The sequence below is a fragment of the Pongo abelii genome, chromosome X, assembly GCF_028885655.2.
Source record: "Pongo abelii isolate AG06213 chromosome X, NHGRI_mPonAbe1-v2.0_pri, whole genome shotgun sequence".
In the NCBI taxonomy this organism is placed as follows: Eukaryota; Metazoa; Chordata; class Mammalia; order Primates; family Hominidae; genus Pongo; species Pongo abelii.
Window position 1 is genome coordinate 126286535 of NC_072008.2, and position 23978 is coordinate 126310512.

General features: G+C 41.0%; 1 protein-coding gene across 3 annotated transcripts in view; it reads right to left on the reverse strand.

The window, feature by feature from the left end:
- The window catches only part of LAMP2 (lysosomal associated membrane protein 2), a 43168-nt gene extending 26886 nt beyond the window's left edge, over nt 1–16282 (reverse strand). For 2 of the 3 annotated variants that reach the window (XM_003779715.5, XM_003779714.5), the window contains exons 1-3: nt 16033–16276; nt 3311–3429; nt 2029–2242 (exon numbers count right to left, since the gene is read on the reverse strand). In XM_003779715.5, coding sequence (XP_003779763.1) covers nt 2029–2242; nt 3311–3429; nt 16033–16096 — 397 coding nt within the window. In that variant the 5' untranslated portion in view covers nt 16097–16276. Of the gene's footprint in view, nt 1–2028; nt 2243–3310; nt 3430–16032 lie in introns of all 3 variants that reach the window. The other variant, XM_002832058.6, reaches the window with a different exon arrangement.
- Between the last annotated feature and the right edge of the window lie 7696 nt (nt 16283–23978).

The window sequence follows — 23978 nt, forward strand, 5'->3', positions numbered from 1 at the left end:
TGTAACTCAGGAATAGCATTTAGCTTTGTCTCCCCAGCTCATTCTTAGGCTACTTGAAAGTGAGGGGCATATCTTATACTAGCTCTGCAAGGCAAAACAGGGCACAAAGATAAACTGATAAGATAGCCAATAACCATTTGCTTTAGTTATACTCTCAAACTAAGAGATTAGTAAAAAGAACACTAGGATTTGATTTCCAAGTCTCATTCTGCAATACCTCCCAAGTTTTACGTGAGCTTATTTACTTCTGGTTCTTTCGAATAGGATCTTTTGATATCCTCAAGTCCAAATGAGTTATTAATCCCCAGGTCTAGGCAACTAAAGCCCATCTACCTGTGTTTCTGGGGTCAGAATGAAACACTAGCTGCAAAGAGCTAAGGTATTACAAATACCACATTAACTCAATCTCAACGGGCAGGGGGAGAAAGAAGAGAATTATATCCCTAACAAAATTAAAATCTCGACCGGGTACAGTGGCTCATGCCTGTAATCCCAGCACTTTGGGAGGCTGAGGTGGGTGGATCATGAGGTCAGGATTTCGAGACCATCCTGGCCAACATGGCAAAACTCTGTCTCTACTAAAAATACAAAGATTAGCCGGGCGTGGTGGCACGCACCTGTAATCTGAGTTACTCAGGAGGCTGAGGCAGGAGAATTGCTTGAACCTGGGAGGCGGAGGTTGCAGTGAGCCGAGATCAGGACACTGCACTCCAGCCTGGGCGACAGAGCGAGACTCCAGCTCAAAAAAATAAAATAAAATAAAATCTCTACACTCTATATCTTCAAAATATTTTAACATGCATTTCAGTTCTGGGAATTACCAGAATGGCCTAATTGCCAATGCTTCCCAAGTTCATTTTGACCTGAAATTGTCTTAAAATAACAGCAAATGTTGACTTTAGTCTCCCCTTATCCATGGTTTTTGCTTTCCCTGGCTTCAGTTACCCATGGTCAATTGAGCTCTGAAAATATTCAATGGAGAATTCCAAAAGTAATCAATTCATAGGTTTTAAAATGTACACCATTCTGAGTAGCATGATTAAATCTCTTGCTGTACCGCTCTGTACAACCAGGAACATGAATCATCCCTTTGTCCAGTATATCAACGTTGTCTACACTATCCATCCGTTAGTCACTTAGTAGCCATCTCGGTTATCAGATCAAAAAAAACATAGCATTTCCTGTATAGGGTTCAGTACTAACTGCAGTTTTAGGCATCTACTGGAGATCTTAGAATGATACCCCCTGAGTGTAATGAGGGACTACTACACCTTTAACTAATCATCATTTACTTTTCAGTCAAAATCCAACCTAAATGATAAAAAGATTTAAACAAGAGGCATTTCTCCTAGTCTCAGGTTACTTAACTTTTACACATTTAAAATAGCTATTAGTAGCCAGGCACAGTGGTGCATGCCTGTAGTCCCAGCTATTCAGGAGGCTGTGAGGCACAAGGATCGCTTGAACCCAGGAGTTCAAAACCAGCCTAGGCAACATAGTGAGACCCCCCCCACCCCCGATCTCGAAAATAAAGTAGCTATTAGTAAAGCATTTTCTCATTCATCAAACCTTTGTTTCATGCACACTACTGAATGAAATCAATAATAGTTAAGTATATGAATTCTGCAGGTCAACAGACTGCTTCAAACACCAGCTCGCCCACTTACCAGATTGTGCAATGTTTGGAAAAGTAATTTAATCTTATCAAGCCTCATTTCCTTTACCTGTAAAAATGAAACAACATCTACTTCCCAGGGTTGCTGTTAAGAATTAAGTGAGATGCTGCAGGTAACACACCTAGGATAATACCTGGTATACAGTAAGTCACTCAAGCAATGACAGCAAATATCATCAGTATGTTGGATGGTGTCATATGTGCCATGCATGGGGTCAATGGGAGGGGTATAAAGACATGAAGTTTCCATGCTAGTTAGGAAGACAGACATTCATAACAATTTTTAAATTGTTTACATTTTTATCATTAATAAAAAGCAAGAGAATATAACACAAATCCATTCTTAAGGTTACCTTTATCTTCAGCATCAGGAAATGTTGTGTTATCACCAGTGTTGTAGGAAAATGAGATGCTGTCAATTGAATAAGTAGATGCCGCCTTGGTAAAATTCGCAATCCAGGAAAAGCCAGGTCCAAACTGCACTGCTATTTTGGGACCATTCTGATCATCCCCACAAATGCTTCCATTATATGTCACAGTGCCACGGTCTGAAATGGTTACAGTTTTCTAAAAGAAATAGAAGTTTGGGGGTGAGAGACAAACAGGCAGCATTTATGTAGGGCATGCCACTTCAGCCTAAATCATACATTCTCCGTGGCCAGGTTGCCCTTTGCCTGGTTTGCTGTGTAAACCAGTCCCTGATTCTTCAGCTACATACCACCCCTCTGGATAAATTCGTGTATGTCTAAAAAGAAAAGGAAAACTGGCTTGAGCTGCTGTTCTTAAACTGAGTTTTTTAAAAATTAGGTTGTAAGTAGTGAGGACCTTAACAAAAAGAAAATAAGAAGGCAAAGGAATTAAGAGGAGATGCCAAAAAGGGGGAGATTTTAGTGTTAGGTTGGTGCAAAAGTAATTGCAGTTTGTGCCAAAAAAAAAAAAAAATCGCTTACTTAGGTTGATGCAAAAGTAATTGTGGTTTGTTCCTTTAATGGCAATTACTTTTGTACCAACCTAAGTAAGTGATTTTTTTTTTTTTTGAGATAGAGTCTCGCTCTGTTGCCCAGGCTGGAGTGCAATAGCACAATCATGGCTCACTGCAGACTCAACCTCCTGAGCTCAAGCAATCCTCCCGCCTCGGCCCAGCGAGTGGCTGGAGGTACATGTGTGTGCCACCATGCCTGGCTAATTTTTAAAGTTTTTTGTAGAGATGAGGTCTCACTATGTTGCCCGGGCTGGGCTCAAGCAATCCTCCTGCTTTGGCCTTCCAAAATGCTGGGATCACAGGCATGAGCCACCACACCCAGATGGAAAGCTACTTTTTAAAAGGGCAAGTTTGGTGCTAGTACATTTTAAACACTTTACAGAAATAGTTAGACCTGAACACCATATAGTCATCTTCAGATCATTTTCCCTTAATCAAGTCCTACAAAAACTCCCAAGAACCAATGAATCAGAAGAAATATTCATTCTAACACTAAACAGAATAACTTCCGAGTGTGTATGCTAAAAAAAAATCCCAGAGTTTCAGCATTAAGTCAGTCAACGTGGAATTTCATTTGTATACATGTATCTAAAGGATAAAGTCAATTAAATTCCTACTATAAAACTCAAAGAAAAATTAAAATATATACTTACATAAGTTTTATTTGTAGTTTCATAGCGTACTGTGAAATTCATCTGCCATTTTGCATAAAGGCAAGTGGCTTTTTCTGAATCTGTCAAATTAAGTTCCAATGCATAAGACTGCACAGCTCCTGGATTTATTTAAAAAAATAAGATTTTAAAATTGTACTACAAAAATTATATAAATTAAAAACAAGCTCTATCCACCACTGAAGTTCAACCAGCTCTAAAATGAAACAAAAGTATTTTATATTTATATATACACATATGTATATATATGTGTGTGTATATATATATATACGTATGTGTATATATATAGTATCCTGCTGACTGTTTTTCTTTGTATTTTTAACAGAATCCTATTGATAAAAATGTTGGCATTATCCCTTACCAAAAGAATGGTTACTAGACCTAGGATGCTTAGGTCATGGCTCAGACTGGTGACATTTATTTGCCTTTTGCCTTCAAATAATCATTTCCACATGCATTTATACCTTACTAGTTTTGTTTTAGGCAATTACAGTTTGCCCGTTAGGACTTGTGATTTTTGCCGTAAATGAGGTAAGAGGAAGCCTGGTAGGGGTGTAAAACTTCTCTCAAGCCAGCTGGCGAAACATTCACTGCAAAAATAATGATAGATCTGATATTCTATCATCTTTTTGCTTTAAATCCTGTTGCAGGCTACATAACCTATGACACACGGATGTCTTCCCAAACGATTTTATTCTGACGTGATCAGATACTCTTTCTGAGTACCATGTAACCAAGGAAGCAGAGTTGCAAAGGGCTGTTAAATCCATAAGAAAAACATGAATTCTGATAAATGCAAAGTTCATCACTGTTTCACTTTAAAATCTAATTGATTAGAAAGGCTGATGAATTTTTTGATGCAAAGTTATTTCCTAAATTTTCAACCTGCTACCTCTTTAGGCAGAGAAATGTTATAGAGACAGAAAAGCCTTGGAACTTTTCAGCTAACATGGTTGATCTTCTACACTTAAACATAGAAACATTATCTATTAAACTGAAGAGCCCAAGGACTCAAAATACTAATTCAGAGGAGAAAAAATATCCCAGCAAACATGCAAGCAGCATAAATATTGGGCAACCATTTAAGGGATTTTCTTCACTGTATCACACATTACCCAAAGGGTAAGCTGTTTCCTGTTAAGATACTTGCATACTCTTTAATAATATCTGAGCAATCCACTGTCATCTACAGGTACAGACTTGCTATAGACTAGAGAAAAGTGCTAAGAGGAATATCAAGAAGGTATGCCTCAGCAACAGCTTTCAAGTTGTATAGAATAGCCTATCGTCATGCTCTGGAGACCTGGCTGCTTTGCAAGCCAGAATATTATACTAAAGCTTGTGGTTACTGACAGTGACTAAATGCATTGGCTAAGGCTCAAAAAGACCTTGTGAGGCCTAAGTAGGTTTTATGATCATTCTTTTCTAAGTACAATACGGAAGGGAGCTGTCATACTTACTGATCCAAGGCTCCCTGCCGTGGAGCCAAGAGCTCCAACTTACAATTTTAATGAACTGGAGGTTTGCTTTTTATATGCAGTCTTTTCTCGGTCTTGTTTAAAGTCTTTAGCTTTAGTATATTATTCTCCTTGTATTCAAAGCATTCAAAAGTATCGAAAGTAACCAAGAAAAGCCTCAAATGTATTAATCATTTTCTTTCCAAATATATTAGAATAACAGGAAGAAGACCATGTAAAATAGTAATAGCATCAATGTGTCTTAGGGTGTGAGAACTGACGTTTTATGAACAGAAGGTAGAGGTTGTGGTTCAAACGTATCACTTAAAATCAAATTCAAGATAGTATACCTGGTGGCCCGTAAACAAGAGCTGAGAAACACCCCGAGGGTTCTGGCACACTCTGTTCCATTCCCTTCACAGCCTTTCTGCCTGGGAGTGCAATTCTTTCCACTTCTTGGTCCCCAACTCTAACTGCACAGGGACCATTTTTACTCAATATCTCTCACCTCAAACTCAGCAATTCCCAAACTAAAATTCATTCTTCTGCTTCCTCCAAACTGGGTCCCTCCTCAGCTTTGCTAGCTCTAAATGAAGAGTGGGACCAGTCACTCAAGCTCAGTTTCAGAAATAGCTTCTACTTCTTTCTCTTCAAGAAGTCCTATTGATTTTTTTCCTTCAAATCTTCTCTTAAATACAATCTTTGCCTTTTATTTCTACTCCCAATCTATCACCCCACACCTAAATTATGACAGAAAATGCCTAGATACCCCTACAAGTGCTGCCAGATTAACAATCCTTAAGTACCATTTCCTTTTAGGACACTTTCTTGTTCAAAAACTTTTACTGGCTCCAACATTCCCATATGAAATTTAAATTCCTCTGCCTGACTTTCAAAGTAATCTTTAATCTTGTCCCATCCTATTCCTTCAACTTTTCTCAAACTATTTTCCCAGAGCACACCCTTTAATCCAGTTAAACTTGTTCCCACTGGGCTCAAATGCCATACTCTATTCAACCTCTACCCTGGGCTTCTATTGTTCCTAACACTTGAAATCTACTTTCTTCTATTGGCTTAAGTGCTCACCTGAAAGATGGATTTTCCTTGCTTTTTGGCTGCCCCAAATCTGAAACACCCCTTGTCCCCTTGTTACAATTTCTGGCAGAACTCACCACCCACTATAAAAGCTGAAAACACTGGATACTTGCTTTCCTAGACTCCCTTGCAGTAAGGAGGACCACTTGTGCTAGGCTCTGCCTAACAAAGGTATCCACCCCACACTTTGAAAGGAGGGCTGCAAATGGAGCCAGGAATGGAACAGGGAGAGAGGCAGGTGTGGAGTAGCAGAAGCAGGATCAAGCTCCCAGGCAACAAGGCCAGCAGAGCAAGCTTCAATTTCACACTTGGCAGTGGTAGTGCAGTTCAGCAGCATGATCTGGGTTGTTAAATCCTGAACTGGGATTTGGTATATATAGCCAGGAGCACCAGAAATTCTGAGTTACCCAATATACCCCTTTAATAAACATTTGATATGTAACATATGTACAGAAACAGGCACAGTATAACAGATGTAAGGGAAAAGTGCACATAACATTAAGTCTACAGCTCAAATAATTTCACAAACCAAAACCACCTGTGTCAAGAAACAGACCATTAACAGAACAGCTGCTGACCCACTGCACAGTTGAAAATCTGCATATTATTTTTGACCCCCCCAAAACTTAACTACTAATATCCTACTGTTGACTGGAAGCATTACCAACAACATAAACAGTTGATTCATACATATTTTGTATGTTATATATGTATTACATACTGTGTTTTGAAAATAAAGCTAGAGAAAAGAAAATATTAAGAAAATCATAAGGAGGGCTGGGCACGGTGGCTCACACCTATAATCCCAGCACTTTGGGAGGCTGAGGCAGGCGGATCACTTGAGGTCAGGAGTTCGAGACCAGCCTGGCCAACATGGTGAAACCCCGTCTCCACTAAAAATTTGCTGGGCTTGGTGGTGGGCACCTATAATCCTAGCTACTTGGGAGGCTGAGGCAGGAGAATCGCTTGAACCTGTAAGATGGAGGTTGCAGTGGGCTGACATCGCGCCACTGCACTCCAGCCTGGGCAACAGATAGAGACTCCGTCTCAAAAAAAAAAAAAAAAATCATAAGGAGGAGGAGGAAGAGGAGGGGTTGGTCTTGCTGTCTTAAGGGTGGTAGAGGTGAAATAAAACTCATGTATAAGTAGATCCACACACAGTTCAAACTTGTGTTGTTCAAGGGTCAACTACACTTCCAAAGCCCTCCTTATTTCCCTTTCCCTTCCCAAGGGTTACTATTCCCTTCCCAAGGGTTACTATTCCCTTCCCAAGGGTAACCATTATCCTGATTTCTAACACTATAGATTAATTTTATCCATTTTTCAACTTGATATAAATAAAATCATTCACTATGCTCTCTTTTGTGTCTGCTTTCTTTCCTCAATTTTAGGTTTTGTGAGATTCACCCATGTTATGCATAATTGCAGTCTGTGCTCACTGCTGTATAACCTTCTATGATCAGGTGAATACAGGCCAGGTGGGGTGGCTCACGCCTGTAATCCCAGCACTTTGGGAGGCTGAGGAGGGCAGATCACTTGAGGTCAGGAGTTCGAGACCAGCCCGGCCACTGTGGCCAAATCCCGCCTCTTCTGAAAATATAAAAAATTAGCTGGGCATGGTGGCACATGCCTGTAATCTCAGCTACTCAGGAGGCTGATACAGGAGAATCACTTGAACCCGGGAGGCAGAGGTTGCAGTGAGCCAAGATCACGCCAATGCACTCCACCAGCCTGGGCAACAAGAATGAAACTCTGTCTCAAAAAAAAAAAAAAAAAAAAAAGAAACTACTTAACTACTTATCTATGCTACCTTTAATGGGCATTTAGATAGTTTCCAGTTTGATTCTATTACAAACACTGCTGCAAACATTCTTGCACATATTAGTGTGTATGTTGGCTGTATATCTAGGAATGAAACTGTGGGGCCAAAGGGTATGCATTATATCCCAGTTCTTTTTAATAAATTCTTTTCTGCTTAAAATCAATCAGATTGTATTTCTCTTCCTTGCAATTAAGAACCTGGGCTGATATGTTATCTGTTTTTTCAGTAGCCATTTTCTCCACAAAGCTTTCCCTGACTATAAAAGCCCTCAAGGAGCAGTAATAATGCATATCCCATTTCAGTATATTTTATATTATCCTGAATTATTCAGTTATTTTATAGCAGTAAATCCTGTCCCTCCTACTATCATAAGCTCCAACACAGCAGTTTTCAACTGTCATTTCATAACAAACTGGTGTGCCATGGTAAATTATAGTATACAGTAAGTAATTTGTTACTAATAAAAAAAGTACCAAGTCTGTGAATGAATGATATATATGGATAGATTCAAGATTCCCTTTAGATAACATTTCTGTCACTCATTTGAACTCTAGTATGCTCCCTTGATCAGATGATCTGATCTATGCCACAACCCCTAGCAGTGTGTCTTTTATATGAATGTCATCTATCATGGGTGTCACGGTAGGGGACACCATGTGTATTACTTTTCCTCTATCTCCTATCATTCCAAGTAGTGCTGAATGCATACTAGATTTTCAATAAATACTGATTAATTATATCAACGTGAAAACACACTGCAATAGGGACCCAAAACATAGCTTAATCTAATTACAGAGAGGCCAGTCCTTTAGCTCTTCCAAATCTTGAACATATCAGTCTTCTGGATATTCCCTCAAACCCCATGTTGGGTTTCACCTCAATAAATTTTGACATGGATTTCAGGCTAGGAACAGAGCTTTTCCCAAAAGGTAAGTTTACAGTTGAAATATTTACACTTTGTTAAAAAGTATCTAGCAAGCAATTTCTATCCTTATTGCTGTGTTTGATTTTACAATATCCAATTTTTAAAAGGTTTTATGACGTGAAAAAACCATAGATGAATATATTCTAGAGAGTGTAATTTTAGAGCTGAGAGTTTATTCTCTAAATAAAAGAAAAAGGTATGCCTCAAAATCAACGTTCTCAAAGTCAAATATCCTCTCAATCCTGTTTTCCAAAAAGGTCATTTGTAAATTCTTTTAGAATGCAGACCTTGGCCGGGCAGTGGCTCACACCTATAATCCTAGCACTTTGGGAGGCCAAGGAGGGGCAGATCACTTGAGCTCAAGAGTTCCAGACCAGCCGGGGCAACATGGCAAGACCCCATCTGTACTAAAAATACAAAAGAATAGCTGGGTGTGATGGTGCATGCCTGTGGTCTCAGCTACTCGGGAGGCTGACGTGGGAGGATCACTTGAGCCCATGAGGCAGAGGTTGCAGTGAGCCAAGATCACTCCACTGCACTCCAGCCAGGGGAATGGAACAAGACCCTGTCTAAAAAAAAAAAAAACCTCTCACAGAGAACATAGACCTTACTTCCCCAAGTGTATGACACTGCAAAAGTGGCTAAGTTTTTGCAAGTCTATTTGACCCAAAGTATAGCTGAAAACATATAAACACACAAAATTAGGGGTAGGGGAAGAATATAATGCTAGCAATAAAACAAAACCAATAAAAAGAAACCAAACAATGATCCAAGATATAATGGTTTGATTATATAATGAAGTGATTAAGAGTCCCCATTCCTGGAGTGGAAGAGCTAGAATTCAAATCCAGCAGTCCAACTTCCTAGGTGTGAGACTTTGGGCAAGTTACCCTTGTTTAGAATTATAGTGCATATTTCTCCAATAGGTTCTTTGAAAGCATATAAACCCTTCAGAGCTAAAAGAAATTTGCCAAACAAGTTAGATACCAATTTACAAGTCTCCTTTTTAGTAAACACAGCACCTAAAGAGAACCTTCCCAAGTTTTAGCTTTATGTTTACTTTCATCATATTAAATTCTGGACTCTTGTCCTCAAACTCATGAATTTAGAATGATGTTGAGCAAAAGGTCTTTTTAAAATACAGGACACAGAGGCATACAGTACCTATTTATCTTTGTTTTCTATTCAGAGTGATGGTTTTCCTACAAGTTTAAGTCAGATTAACTGTTTCTCCTTTATAATTCCTAATAACAGGTACACTCATTGCATTCAGTTACTTTATACCCTTGCTTTTTGGTAAGTTTCTTAAAGCAGAAAAGCAATATGATTTTAAAGTAAGAATGTTGAACACATGAAAAAGAGTATTAAAAGTTAATAAAAATATGTTTTTAAGCTATAAAATGACTTAATTTGTTAAGGTCAGAGAGTGGGTAAGGAAACAAGATTCAACACTACTCAACTAATGGAAAGTGCTTATTGTTGAGCAGTGTTTGGCACAATTCTTTCACAATGCACAGCAGGATACCAACAAGTACTTATAAAGTATACTTTTGGGTCTGAGGGGATCTCTGATCACTTTAATAAGAAATTATGATCAGAATGCTTTTGCACTACAGAAAGAAGAGCAGCCTTCCTGCATCAAGGGTCATTTAAATCAGCTCCAGTGCTGCGAAATAATCCTTTCACAATGCACAGAATTCTTTCACAATGCACAGCAGGATACCAACAAGTACTTATAAAGTATACTTTTGGGTCTGAGGGGATCTCTGATCACTTTAATAAGAAATTATGATCAGAATGCTTTTGCACTACAGAAAGAAGAGCAGCCTTCCTGCATCAAGGGTCATTTAAATCAGCTCCAGTGCTGCGAAATAATCCTTGGTTATAGACAAAATCTACCCAAAGATATAGGGGAAGAAAGCTGTTCTTTTGGGACATATTTGAGTATCTATAACCCTATCAGATGTGATAATCTGATATTTGGGACATATTTGAATATCTATAACCCTATCAGATATGATAATCAATGACTAACAAACTAATCTGGTATTTGGGACATATTTGAATATCTATAACTCTATCAGAGGTGACAATCAATGACTAACAAACTAACGATAAGCCTGTCCTTTCTTATCTTCTAGCTTGACTTCTGTTTTTTGGTTTTTTGTTTGTTTTTGGTTTTTTTTAGGGTTCAGAATTTTTCAGTCCTTTACAGTATCTCTATTATAACTAGAATAATTTGGCAGAACCTCAAAATCAAAGTTATCAGTTAAATGAAATGTGTAAATGTGTTAAGCCTATAGAAAAATCTTAGTGCTTGTTTTCTCTCAGAGAAAACCTAACTTTGTAAAAACCTAACTCTCCTCACCAAGGACCTCCTAATTCTCCATATTACCCTCTTCAAGACTATGGAGGTATATCTGAAGGAGTACAGGTAAGAGACTAGCATTATTATATGGGATTATACGTTAGTAAATTACTGTATAATTATCTGTACTGCTTAGCACTGATCTTGAAGTTTTCAATCCAAAAGAACTTCTTGCAAAACTTCATTTAAAATTCATGGAAGAAAAAGGGGACTAAATGAGTCTAGTTTACCACCATATCCCTAGTGCCCACCAATGAATATCTTCAACAAAAATTCACCAAGGGTTAACCATGTGCCAGACCCTATGCTAGGTAGGCAATGGGAAGTAACAGTACATAAGACAGTCTCTGCTCTTAGAGACTGCTACCATAGGAGAGACTTGACTAAAACTAGGAGGAAACAAATAAGAGTGGAAAATAGGCTAGTAACCTAAGATTTTGCAAATGATAAGATTTATTCCTATTTCCCCAGATGGTCACATGGCTGGCCTCCTGCCAACACCCAGGTCTCTGCCCAAATGTCACCCAATAATGGAAGGCCCTCTGACCACATAATATAAAGAAGGATCATCCACCATCACCCATTCCTATCATCTACTCATTCTCCTTTCTCATTACCTGTGTAATTTTCTTCATAGTGTTTTTGTTTTGTTTTGTTTTGAGACAGAGTTTTGCTCTTGTCCCCCAGGCTGGAGGACAGTGGCATGATCTTGGCTCACTGCAACTTCCACCTCCTGGATTCAAGCAATTCTCCAGCCTCAGCCTCCCGAGTAGCTGGGACTGCAGGTGCCGGCCACCATGCCCAGCTAATTTTTGTATTTTTAGTAGAGATGGGGTTTCACCATGTTGGCTAGGCTGGTCTCGAACTCCTGACCTCAGGTAATTTGCCCGCCTTGACCTCCCAAAGTGCTGGGATTACAGGCGTGAGCCACCACACCCAGCCTCTTCATAGTGTTTATCACTATCTGACATTATATTATTTGTCTGTTGAGCTTTCTTCTCCCACTAAAATGTAAGCTCCATGAGAGCAGGAACCTCATCTGTCTTATCCATTCCTCTGTCCCTTTCACCTAATATAGTGGCTGGGACACAATAGGCATTCAGTAAACATGTGTGGAAGGGAGAGGCTCCTACCAGTGACGTACACTAAGAATATTTCTGTGAAGTTTTTCCCACCCAGAAAAGACTCAAACCTAAAAAAAAAAAAAAAAAAAAAAAAATCTTAACCCTAAAAAAACAAACAAACAAAAAACCCAAAAAACAGAAGTCAAGCTAGTTATAAGAATCAATAACCACAGAAGAATCCTGAAATCTATGATGTCACAAAAGGACCATAATTAGGCAATTATATAAAGAAAGGATTTTCACTCACTATCCACTTTATAACATCTCTAAATCATATAGCTTCTCTTCGGAAAGTTGTCTGGTCAGTTACAATTCATCCAAATAAACACCAGCATAATTTAATCTCTATGAAAAAGACCAACATATAGCCTCTAAGAATCCTTTTCTGTACTTTAAAGCTGCTGTTTTTAAAAGGTTAGGGGTGAAGCTGGGATAGAGTTATAAAGTTACAAAGTTAAACTGGCACAGCTAGAGCACTAATGCTAATAAGACTATAAATTTAGGACAGGTCCTCCTTCATTGGCACTCTGTACAGTACCCAGGCACAGTTCTAGCTACATAGTAGGTACTTTACAAATACTTATTGATCTAGCTACATAGTAGGTACTTTACAAATATTTACTGAGTTTTCAAAAACTTATTATTGGTATCCATTTTGATATAGAAAAGTAACTTGTGCAAAACCCACCAAGCAACTGCTAAATTCTTGAGAGAAAAAGCTATATGGGAGGGCTTTGGGCTCCACACTGAACCAAGAGCCATCAGAAAATGCAGCTGTATAGAAAAATGGTTTCTATTTATTTCATCCTGGAACCTCTTAAAAATCAGATCTAGGTACATTATTAATATTTACTTTTCCAAATCCTGCTCTGAACTTGGAGGCGGAGGGAATCAATCTTGGAAATTTTCCAAGAGGAAGAATCTAGTTAGTCCTGATCAATAAATGGCAAACTAGCAGATGAGCTGATGGGTTCTTTTATGTGCTTCTTTTTGCATGTTTATTTTCTGCAATGAGTAAGCATTGCTTTTGTAAAAACAAAACAAAAAAGCTTTCATTAAAAAACAAAAAAAAATTTAATGACATGAAAGCCAACAAGTAGGACAACTATTATTTTTTTCACTTTCCCAAAACAATAACAGTGTTGTATTTGTGCACAGATTCAATTGGCAGGGAACTACTGATTAACAGATGCCTTGGTCAGATGTGTTCTAGTCACTGATAAGGTACTTTCCATTGTAAACAATCCTTTCTTAGGGTCAGGTGGCCCTCAGTAAGTGCTCCAAGGTACAGTTAAGGCTTCAAATTAAGTATTCAAGCAAAGCCTGCCTCAAGGCCGCCTTTCAGAAGTGCTACAGAAGAGTTTCCTGCACGCTGTGAACAGTTGGACTACATCAGGGATTCCCAAATGTTTTGGTATCAGGACCCCTTTACTTTCTTATCCACTAAAGACTTCACAGAGGTTTACGTGAGTCATATGTATTGGTATTTACAGTATTAGAAAATAAAACTGAGAAATGAATAAAATATAAGAACATCAGAGTGGTGAGGTCATCACATGTTATGTAGCCACTGGAAAACTCTGCTGTACACTGGTGAGAGGATGAGAGTGAAAAGGACAAAGGACAAATATCTTCTTCTTTTTTTTTTTTTGTTTTTTTGTTTTGAGACAGAGTTTCGCTCTTGTTGCCCAGGCTGGAGTGCAGTGGCGCAATCTTGGCTCACTGCAACCTCCGCCTCCCGGGTTCAAGCGATTCTCCTGCCTCAGCCTCCCAAGTAGCTGGGATTACAGGCATGTGCCATGACACCCAGCTAATTTTTGTATTTTTAGTAGAGACTGGGTTTCACCATGTTGGTCAGGCTGGTCTTGAACTCCTGATCGCAGGTGATCCGCCCACCTCAGCCTCCCAAAGTGCTGGGATTACAGGCGTGAGCCACTGTGCCTAGCCGAAAAGGACAAATACCTTCTTAACATTATTCTGAAGTTTTGATTTCGCAGACCCATGAAAAGGTCCTCGAGAGTCACTGAATTAGATAATCAAGAACCCTTCCAATACTATGGTTTTCGAGCAGGATTTATCAATGTTGGCACCATTGACATTTTCAGGAAGATAATTCTTTGTTGTCAGGGGCTGCCCTGTGCTTAGTTAGGATGTTTAGCAGCATCCTTGGCCTCTACCCACTAGATGCTAAAAGCAATCCCCCAGTTGTGACAACCAAAAATGTCTCCAGATGTTGCCAAATGTCTCCTGGTTGAGAATCACTATTCCAGGGTGTTAATTTCATTCTACTGAAATGTGAATTACAAAATGTATACCTCTCACTGCTTTCTCAGACCCCTAATATGTCTATTTCTTCCCCACTCCCATCTGGGTCTGTTCTTTATGTTATTTTATTAAGTCACGAATAGCAAGAGCAGGTGGGTAGCAACAAGCACAGCATGAATCAAAGTCAGGAAGAGACACTCTAGTCAAAGTTCACCTTTAGGCATTGAAGTTGTTAGGGACCCACTGCCTATTAGGGCACAACACAATCAGCGAACATTCACCCAGCCATTTATTTATTAATTTATTTATTTTTATTTTTTGAGACAGAGTTACACTCTTGTTGCCCAGGCTGGAGTGCAATGGCGCAATCTCGGCTCACTGCAACCTCCGCCTTCTGGGTTCAAGCGATTCTCCTGCCTCAGCCGCCCAAGCAGCTGGGATTACAGGCATGTGCCACGACGCCCGGCTAATTTTTGTATTTTTAGTAGAGACGAGGTTTCACCATGTTGGCCAGGCTGGTCTCGAATTCCTGACCTCAGGAATTCGATCCACCCGCCTCGGCCTCCCAAAGTGCTGGGATTACAGGCATGAGCCACCGCACCCGGCCCCATCCAGCCATTCTTAGGCCCTGGTAACAACCCAATCCTTAGCAAGTTGTCTACCTGCTCCCTGCACCCTCAAAATATGAGGTAATAGGCTAGCTGTGTGACGAGGAAGAAAGAAAACAAGAGACTCTGAAGGCAAAGAGGTAGTCTACCAAACTCACATACTCCACTCCCAAAACCTCACAGCTGGGAGGCCCTCCTAACTGAAACGTCTGGGGATTTTTTTGTCAGTGTCTGGCTGGGAGGAAGTAGCAAAACTGGGAGAAAATCGACATCCTCAATACCTCCAAGTCAGATGTGCACTCCCCATCAAAGTTCCCACCGAACCCCTTAGTCTCCAGAGGTTGGGTCCAAGTTTTCTTTCCTGGAAATTGCCCCAGCTACCTTAGGTTCCTTCGCCCTTAATACTATGACTACCAAACTCAAACCCAGCATCACTCCTATCTCTTGAATCACCCTTTCTTCACAGCCTCAAATTCCAACCTTCAAAATGCCCAACCCTGTCCCTGCCCCTGCCCCTCAGGCTCTACTGTCCTATCTGAACCATCTGTCCCCCACCCACACACTTCCCCCAAGCTACTCCAGGCAGGCATGGTCCCCTCTCTTAATTTCCTATCTCACCCCATAGTTTTTCCACCATCTTCAAAACTCTTCCCTGATCTCAGCAAACCAAGACTCTCCTAATTGACTCTGGCGCCCAAAATCTGCATGTACCACCCTCCTACGCTCACTCCTCAGTGTTTTCCCCAAGTTACTCTTTCCACCCTGACCCTCTCCACGCTTCACTCCTCCCAGCCTACTCCCTCGGCGTCCACCCCCCGTTACCGGCCCCTTCTTACTCTCCTGGGCCCTTCTTCCCCGCCATCCGTCGGTCAGGCCTTCTCTAGGTCACCGCTCGCCTCCCCGGGCCAACCGCCGCCGCCCAGTGTCAGCTGCTGAGCCTCTCAACCCCCTCCCCCTCGGACCAGTCTTTCAGGTTGTAGCTTTGAACTGGCGCCCCGGGCCCAGGCGGACAGACTAATCGGGAGGGCCCGACAACTCACCCAGGACTAGGCAGACCAGAACGAGCCCTGAGCCCGGAACCGGGAAGAGGCGGAAGCACACCATGACCCCGCAGAGCAGGCGGCGGCGGCGGCGACGGCGGCGGTACAACAACAGCTGCAACACCAGGGAAAAGGCTCGCTGGACCTGGGTCAAGAGCACGGATGACCGCCGACCACAGCCTTGCAAAAGCCAGGAATCGGCGCTTCAGTGCGAGTCATAAGACTAGGGGCGGGGCTCTTTCTTGCTTACAGCCAATCTCCGCGCTTGAAAGCGGCGAGAGGGGTTGTGATGTAGAGGCAGGTGGGCGGGGCGACCACGCCCTGGCTTTTTGGTTCACAGCCCTTCCTATGCTCCTAAGAGATATGCGCGGACGGCATTTTCTTTTTCTTTTTCTTTCTTTCTTTTTTTTTTAATTTTACTTTAACTTCTGGTATACATGTGCAGAATGTGCAGCTTTGTTACATAGGTATACATGTGCCATGGTGGTTTGCTGCACCTATCAACCCGTCATCTAGGTTTTAAGCCCCACATGCATTAGGTATTTCTCCTAATGCTCTCCCTCCCCTTGGCCCCCACCCCTTGACAGGCCCCCATGTGTGTTGTTCCCCTCCCTGTGTCCATGTGTTCTCATTGTTCAGCTCCCACTTATGAGTGAGAACATGCAGTGTTTGGTTTTCTGTTCCTGTGTTAGTTTGCTGAGGATGATGGCTTCCAGCTTCATCCCTGTCCCTGCAGAGGACACGATCTCATTTTTTTATGGCTGCATAGTATTCCATGGCATATATGTGCCACGTTTTCTTTATCTAGTCTATCACTGATGGGCATTTGGGTTGGTTCCAAGTCTTTGCTATTGTAAATAGTGCTGCAATAAACATATGTGTGCATGCGTCAAATGGTATTTCTGGTTCTAGATTTTTGAGGAATCGCCACACTGTCTGCCACAATAGTTGAACTAATTTACACTCCCACCAACAGTGTAAAAGCATTCCTATCTTTCCTCAGCCTCGCCAGCATCTATTATTTCCTGATTTTTTAATAATCACCATTCTGACTGGCATGAGATGGTATCTCATTGTGGCTTTGATTTGCATTTCTCTAATGATCAGTGATAATGAGCTTTTTTTCATGTTTGTTGGCCGCATAAAAGTCTTTTTTTGAGAAGTGTCTGTTCATATCCTTTGCCCACTTTTTGATGGGGTTGTTTTTTTCTTGTAAATTTGTTTAAGTTCCTTGTAGATTCTGGATATTAGACCTTTGTCAGATGGGTAGATTGCAAAAATTTTCTCCCATTCTGCAGGTTGCCTGTTCACGCTAATGCTAATTTCTTTTGCTGTGCAGAAGTTCTTTTAATTAGATCCCATTTGTCAATTTTGACTTTTGTTGCAATTGCTTTTGGAGTTTTAGTCATGAAGTCTTTGCCCATGCCTATGGCGGACGCTATTTTCTAAGGCTAAGGAGAGAGGAGGAACTTTTGAGGGCCGTAGATAGTAGACTATTTCCGTTTTGGCTCCTTGACAAAGAAGAGAAAAATTTTGCGGGCACAAAAACGGTTGCTAGGCATCTCAAACGTAATACATACAAAAATAATACATGCTTATTCTCCAAACACTGTTGTTACCTATGTAGTTCACGCTGTGAGATGGACGAGGGACCATCGGAAGAAGACATGATCTTGAAATTCACCTAGTTACAGCACCCTGTTCTCAGGTGGGGGAATTAAGCTCAGAAACAAGAAGCATCTTTTTTAAACAAGGAAGAAAAAAAATGAGAGAAATAAAACAGAAGGATAAAGGGGAAAAATAGAGATCATCTGTATTCCCACTATTAACATTATTATATATATTTACACACATATATACACACACCCGCATCTATACTTCCAGATGTTTTTCCTATGTACATACACACAAATATTCTGTAATGAGTTCATACTAAGCATACTGTTTGCTATACTTGATAGATGAACAGACAAAACCTAAAATATTCAACAGATGAAAGCATTTAAAAATCTCGAGTTGGAATAAAGCACTGATTCTCAAGTGTTAGTTTCCAAAAGAACCATCTGGTTTTGGGTTTTTTTTTTTTTAACATACAGATTCCTGTACCTCAATCCCCAGAGATTCTGAAACAGTAGGTCTGTGGCAGTCTTATTAATCTCTTCTTTAACAAACACCCCAAGTAATTCTGATTCTGTGGTCCATGGACCACACTTTGAGAAACACTGAAAGAGAGCTTCAAAATCATCTAGTCCAGGAGATTTTAATCTGGAGTTTATGTATGAGTTTAGACAGGATGGGAGAGGTGTCGGCGAATCCTCAGAAATTACATGCAACATTTATGTATGTGTATTTTTGTGGGGAAGTTTGTAGTTTTCACTAGTTCTCCAATGGGACCTGTGACTCCTTGCCCTAACCCCTACTCTAATTCAAATGTTAAGAACCACTGATCTGCTCCACTATTGTTTACTTTAATGTAATTAATTCCTGAAAGTGAGAACATTTGTCAATGAATGTTTACTACCATAGGTGAAACTAATTTGTGAACAAGTGACCCAACACAAGACTAATGAACACTGCATACAGTGTTAGTCATTGCCTTTAGCAAAATGTCATTTGACTGCCATCAATGAGACTTGGCAGGAGCTATGTCCTGGGCATAGTAGTCTTCAGAGAACCCACAATTGAGTTGAGCCCTCTGAAGATGCCCCACCAGTACTTCCTGGACTCTAGCTCTTCTCTCTCGATTGTAAATCGCATAACTTTAATGTTCAGTAAAACCCTAAGTTCTTTCTATAAGAAGAAACAAAAAAAGAACATAGTGGAAAGAACGTTGGGTTGGCAGTCAGAGGAGTTGGTTGTGAGACACCACTTACTGGCAGTGTGACCTTAGGCAGGTCACTGCATCTGTTTGAACTTCTATATCTTTATTGGTAAAATGAAATAATGAGACTAGAGCTGTTTCTTGATCCTGGCTGCATGTTGGAATCACTTGTGGAGCTTTAAAAGTGGAAAATGCCCCTTGGTCCCATCCCTTGAGATTCTGATTCAGTTTGTCTGAAGTCAGGCCTGGGCATGGTGTTTTTCTCAAAACTCCCCAAAACAATATTGGTGGGCCTCAGATGGTCTCTAAGTTGGCATCAGGTTTATAATTCAAGGATTCTATGTGAGTAAATGCTCATTTATTTAAAATTGGCCAGGCGCAGTGGCTCAAACCTGTAATCCCAACACTTTGGGAAGCCAAAGCAGGCAGATTGCCTGAGCTCAGGAGTTTGAGACCAGCCTGGCCAACATGGTGAAACTCCATCTCTATAAAAAATTAAAAGTTAGCTGGGGGTGGTGGCATGCACCTGTAGTCCCAGCTACTTGGGGGCTGAGGCAAGAAGATTGTTCAAGTCCAGGAGGTGGAGGCTGCAGTGAGCCATGTTTGCACCACTGCACTCCAGCCTGGGTGACAGAGCAAGACCCTGTCTCTGAAAATATGTATATATATTTATATTTATATATAAGGATAGCCAGCCATAGTCGTGCACACCTGTAGTCCCAGATACCAGGGAGGCTGAGATGAGAGGGTCACTTGAGCCCAGGAGGTTGAGGCTGCAGTGCTCTTTGATGACGCCACTGCACTCCAGCCTGTGCAAATGAGTGAGACTCTGTCTCTAACAATTAAAATAAAATAAAATACTGTCCCAATTTGTCAAATATCTGATGTAATAAATTGTCACCCTTTATCTCTTGAAGGTGTCATCAAATTAAAAAAATAAAGAAACACGGTGAAATACGAGCAGCCTTACAAGCAAAATCCACCCTCACCCCCATCACAACCTTTTCCTCAGGCAAATACAAATGCTGGCTCCTTGACTGGGACAGCCATCGTCGTTAGACACAACAACATTTTGAAAGTTGTAGATACATGCTGGGTGTTTTGTCAGAATAAATAGGCTAAAAATTCTCAAGTCTTTGTTTGCACTGAGCTTCCATACTCAGAATTGTTTAATATTTTCTCCAAAAAACACTGTGAGAAAGATCCCTTTTCTTATACAGTCTCCCATTACCCTGCCCCAGATTGAAGGAGCTTTTCCTTGGCTTTCGGTGGTAGATGCAGGTGTATATGTGAGACTGGGGTTAGTGTTTGAGGAAATCTGTGAGATTCCCTCCGATCTAAGCTTCACAAAGGTTGACTTGATTGTTGATACTGCTGTATCTAGGGTACTTTTATGTGCGCTCCTGAATATACCTTATACCACCCCAGTGCACAAACTCCTCAGCAGTCCCCCCACACTGTCCCCTACCATCATAGGTAGATTAAGACTCTTTTCAGCACCTTTGAGAGTGCATGACTTTTTGGCCAAAGAGCAGGAAATCATTGGCAAACATTTCCCTACATGTCAACATACTGAATGGTGTAAGAAATGATGACCCTATCAGATTTGGTAAATGATAGACAATGAAATGTGGGGATGAGCGGAGGAAATGAACTTAAAGGTGCAGAAGTTTAGAATGGAAGAATAATAAATAGTTATTAAATAAATGGGCTGGGCACGGTGGCTCATGCCTGTAATCCCAGTACTTTGGGAGGCCAAGAGGGATGGATCACTTGAGATCAGGAGTTCAAGACCAGCCTGGCCAACACGGTGAAACCCCATCTCTACCAAAAAATACAAAAATTAGCTGGGTGTGGTGGCACATGCCTTTAAATCCAGCTACTCAGGAGGCTGAGGTTCAAAAATTGCTTGAACCAGGGAGGCGAAGTTTGCAGTGAGCCAAGATCACGCCACTGCCCTCTAGCCTCGGTGACAAAGTGAGACCCTGTCTCAAAAAATAATAATAATAAATAATAAAAATAAATAAATGAGTGGCCCTGAGGTATTGGTGTCATCTATTTGCCACCAAAAATCTTTACTTTTTAAATTTGCATTATCTTTTTCTCTGCCCCATTTTTCCTTTCCCTACTCATCCTTTTTTTAGTTTCTCCACCCTTCCTCTTTTTCCTTTCTCCTTCTGGCATGTCCCTTTTTTCTGGATAATACCTTTAATATCTACTCTCTGGATGACAGTATGGTCATCGCTCAACCCCACAGCGAGGTCACAGTGGGCTCAAGGGGCTGCCAAGTCTTCAGCCAGAGTTCTCTGGATAAATGGAAACATGCCATTTTGAGTTGTTTGTTCTCCTAGCCAGTAGTATTCTCAACCTCCCCTGCCAAAAGATCTGATCCAATCTGCTAAAACAAAATGGTTTATGCATCACAACCACTGGAGGGCTTATTAAAACACAGATTACTAGGCCCCACTGTGAAGTTCAACAGCTCCAGGGTAGGACACAAGAATCTGCATTTCTAGCAACTTCCCTAGTGATCTGATGCTGCTGGTGTGGAGACCACATTCTGAGTAATGAGATCTCAAACTCTCAGCAGGGGCTCTCTGTCCTCTGGGGAATGGGATTAAGAGATGAAGGAGGGCTGGGCATGGTGGCTCATGCCTGTAATCCCAGCACTTTGGGAGGCCAAGGAGGGTGGATCACCTGAGGTCAGGAGTTCAAGACCAGCCTGGCCAACATGGCGAAACCCCGTCTCTACTAAAAAAAAAAACAATACAAAAATTAGCCGGGCGTCGTGGCAGGTGCCTGTAATCCCAGCTACTGAGGAAGCTGAGGCAGGAGAATCGCTTGAACCCAGGAGGCAGAGGTTGCAGTGAGCCGAGATGGTGCCAGCCTGGGAGACAGAGCAAGACTGCATCTCAAAAAAAAAAAAAAAAAAAGAGATGAAGGAGAAGAGATTTTTATTAACTTCTGCAGTAAAGTTGTACAACAAATGGATTATTTTTGTAATAATGAGTTTTAAATTAATGTAAATTATTAAAAACCAAATCATTTAAAATGTTATGAGCTGGGTGCAGTGGCTTATGCCTGTAATCCCAGCACTTTAGGAGGCTGAGTCCGGCAGATCACCTGAGGTCAGGAGTTTGAGACCAGCCTGACCAACATGGTGCAACCCCGTCTCTACTAATAATACAATAATAATAATAATAATAATAATACAAAAATTAGCCAGGCATGGTGGCACATGCCCATCTGTAATCCCAGCTACTCGGGAGGCTGAGGCAGGAGAATCATTGAACTACCCCGCCCCCCAAAAAAAAGTTATCCAAAAAGCCACCATTTCCCCTCTTTTGGACCCCAGTCCCATTGCCCAAAGTAACAACTGTTATTGGTCTTTTTTTTTTTTTTACTCTGCAGAGAAAAATCATATATGTACCAGCATATATATTTACATTCTTTTTTAAAAAAATAGACAAATATGATATTGTTTAGTGACTTACTTTTCTCACTTAGTGGCATATTTTGAAGATTATTCTTACAAATCTGTAGCTTTACCTCATTCTTTTAAAAGCCTGCATAATCTTTGTGTAGCTATACTATAATTTACAAACATAAAAAATATTCTTAAACATCTTCTCCTCAAATCTCTAGATCTGTCTGCAGCATCACCATGTGGTTAGTATAGGGATTGCATCATAGAACAACACCACTTTATTTTATAGAGAATTTTAATAAACCATTTAGACTTATGTCACTGTTTTGAAAACTGGAAACGTGCCACAAGATAAGCATTGCTCATCTGGCCAGCAGTTGTGATGCTGAACTAGATTTTTGGAACACACTCAGCCATCGGATTATTATTTGTTATTTATTTTTTATTTTTCGAGATGGAGTTTTGCTCTTGTCACCCAGGCTGGAGTGCAGCGACGCGATCTCAGCTCACTGCAACCTCTGCCTCCCAGGTTCAAGCAATTCTTATGCCTCAGCCTCCCGAGTAGCTGGGATTACAGGCGTGTGTCACCACGCCTGGCTAATTTTTTCTGTATTTTTAGTAGAGACGGAGTTTTGCCATGTTGGCCAGGCTGGTCTTGAACTCCTGACCTCAGGTAATCCACCTGTCTTGGCCTCCCAAAGTGGTGGGATTACAGGTGTGGACAGCGCCTGGCCAGCCATCAGATTATTATGTGACCTTAGGAAAGTCACTTCATCCCCTTCGTGCATCTGACCTCCCTCTCCACATACAAATTAAGACACACATCTCTCCCCCTCCTCCCTATTTGGAGGAAATAGGGACATAGGTGACAGCAGAAAGTTGCTTCTTAGAAATTAAAACACTAGTTGGGGCTGGGCACGGTGGCTCACACCTGTAATCTCAGCACTTTGGGAGGCCGAGGCGGGTGGATCACCTGAGGTTAGGAGTTCAAGACCAGTCTGGCCAACATGGTGAAACCCCGTCTCTACTAAAAGTACAAAAACTAGCCAGACGGGGTAGCACACGCCTATAATTCCAGCTACTTGGGAGGCTGAAGCAGGAGAATGGCTTGAACCCAGGAGGTGGAGGCTGTAGTGAGCTGAGATCGTACCACTGCACTCCAGCCTGGGTGACAGAGTAAGACTCTGTCTCCAAAAAAAAAGAAAAGAAAAATTAAGTAACTTGCCCATGGTCACATGTGCAGCCAAACCAGATTTCAAATTCTGGCAGTCCAGCCCCAGTATCCCTGCTCCTAACCATGACACTGTTGTGCAAAGGTCTCTAGCACCAAGTGCTATTTGTAATCCCTGAAAAGCCTATCTGCCCATTGAACACATTGACTCAGATTGCTCACTGACACCTCCAATTTAATATATCCTAAATCAAACTCAGCATTTCTCTTTTTCTCCAAGCCAGGCATCCCTCCCAATTTTTTTTGTTTCCACCATTCTCCCAGTCACCCAGATTAGAAATCTTGACATTACCTTTAATCCAGCTCCTCCATACCCCAAACTAGCCACACATCAACTTCTGTTGATTTTCCTTTTATTATTTTTCTTCACTCCATCCTTAGCACTCTATTCCCACCTTAGGCCAGGCCTTTATTATCTAGCTGGTCTTCTTGATTCCAACCCATTTACACAACAATATCACAGTGAT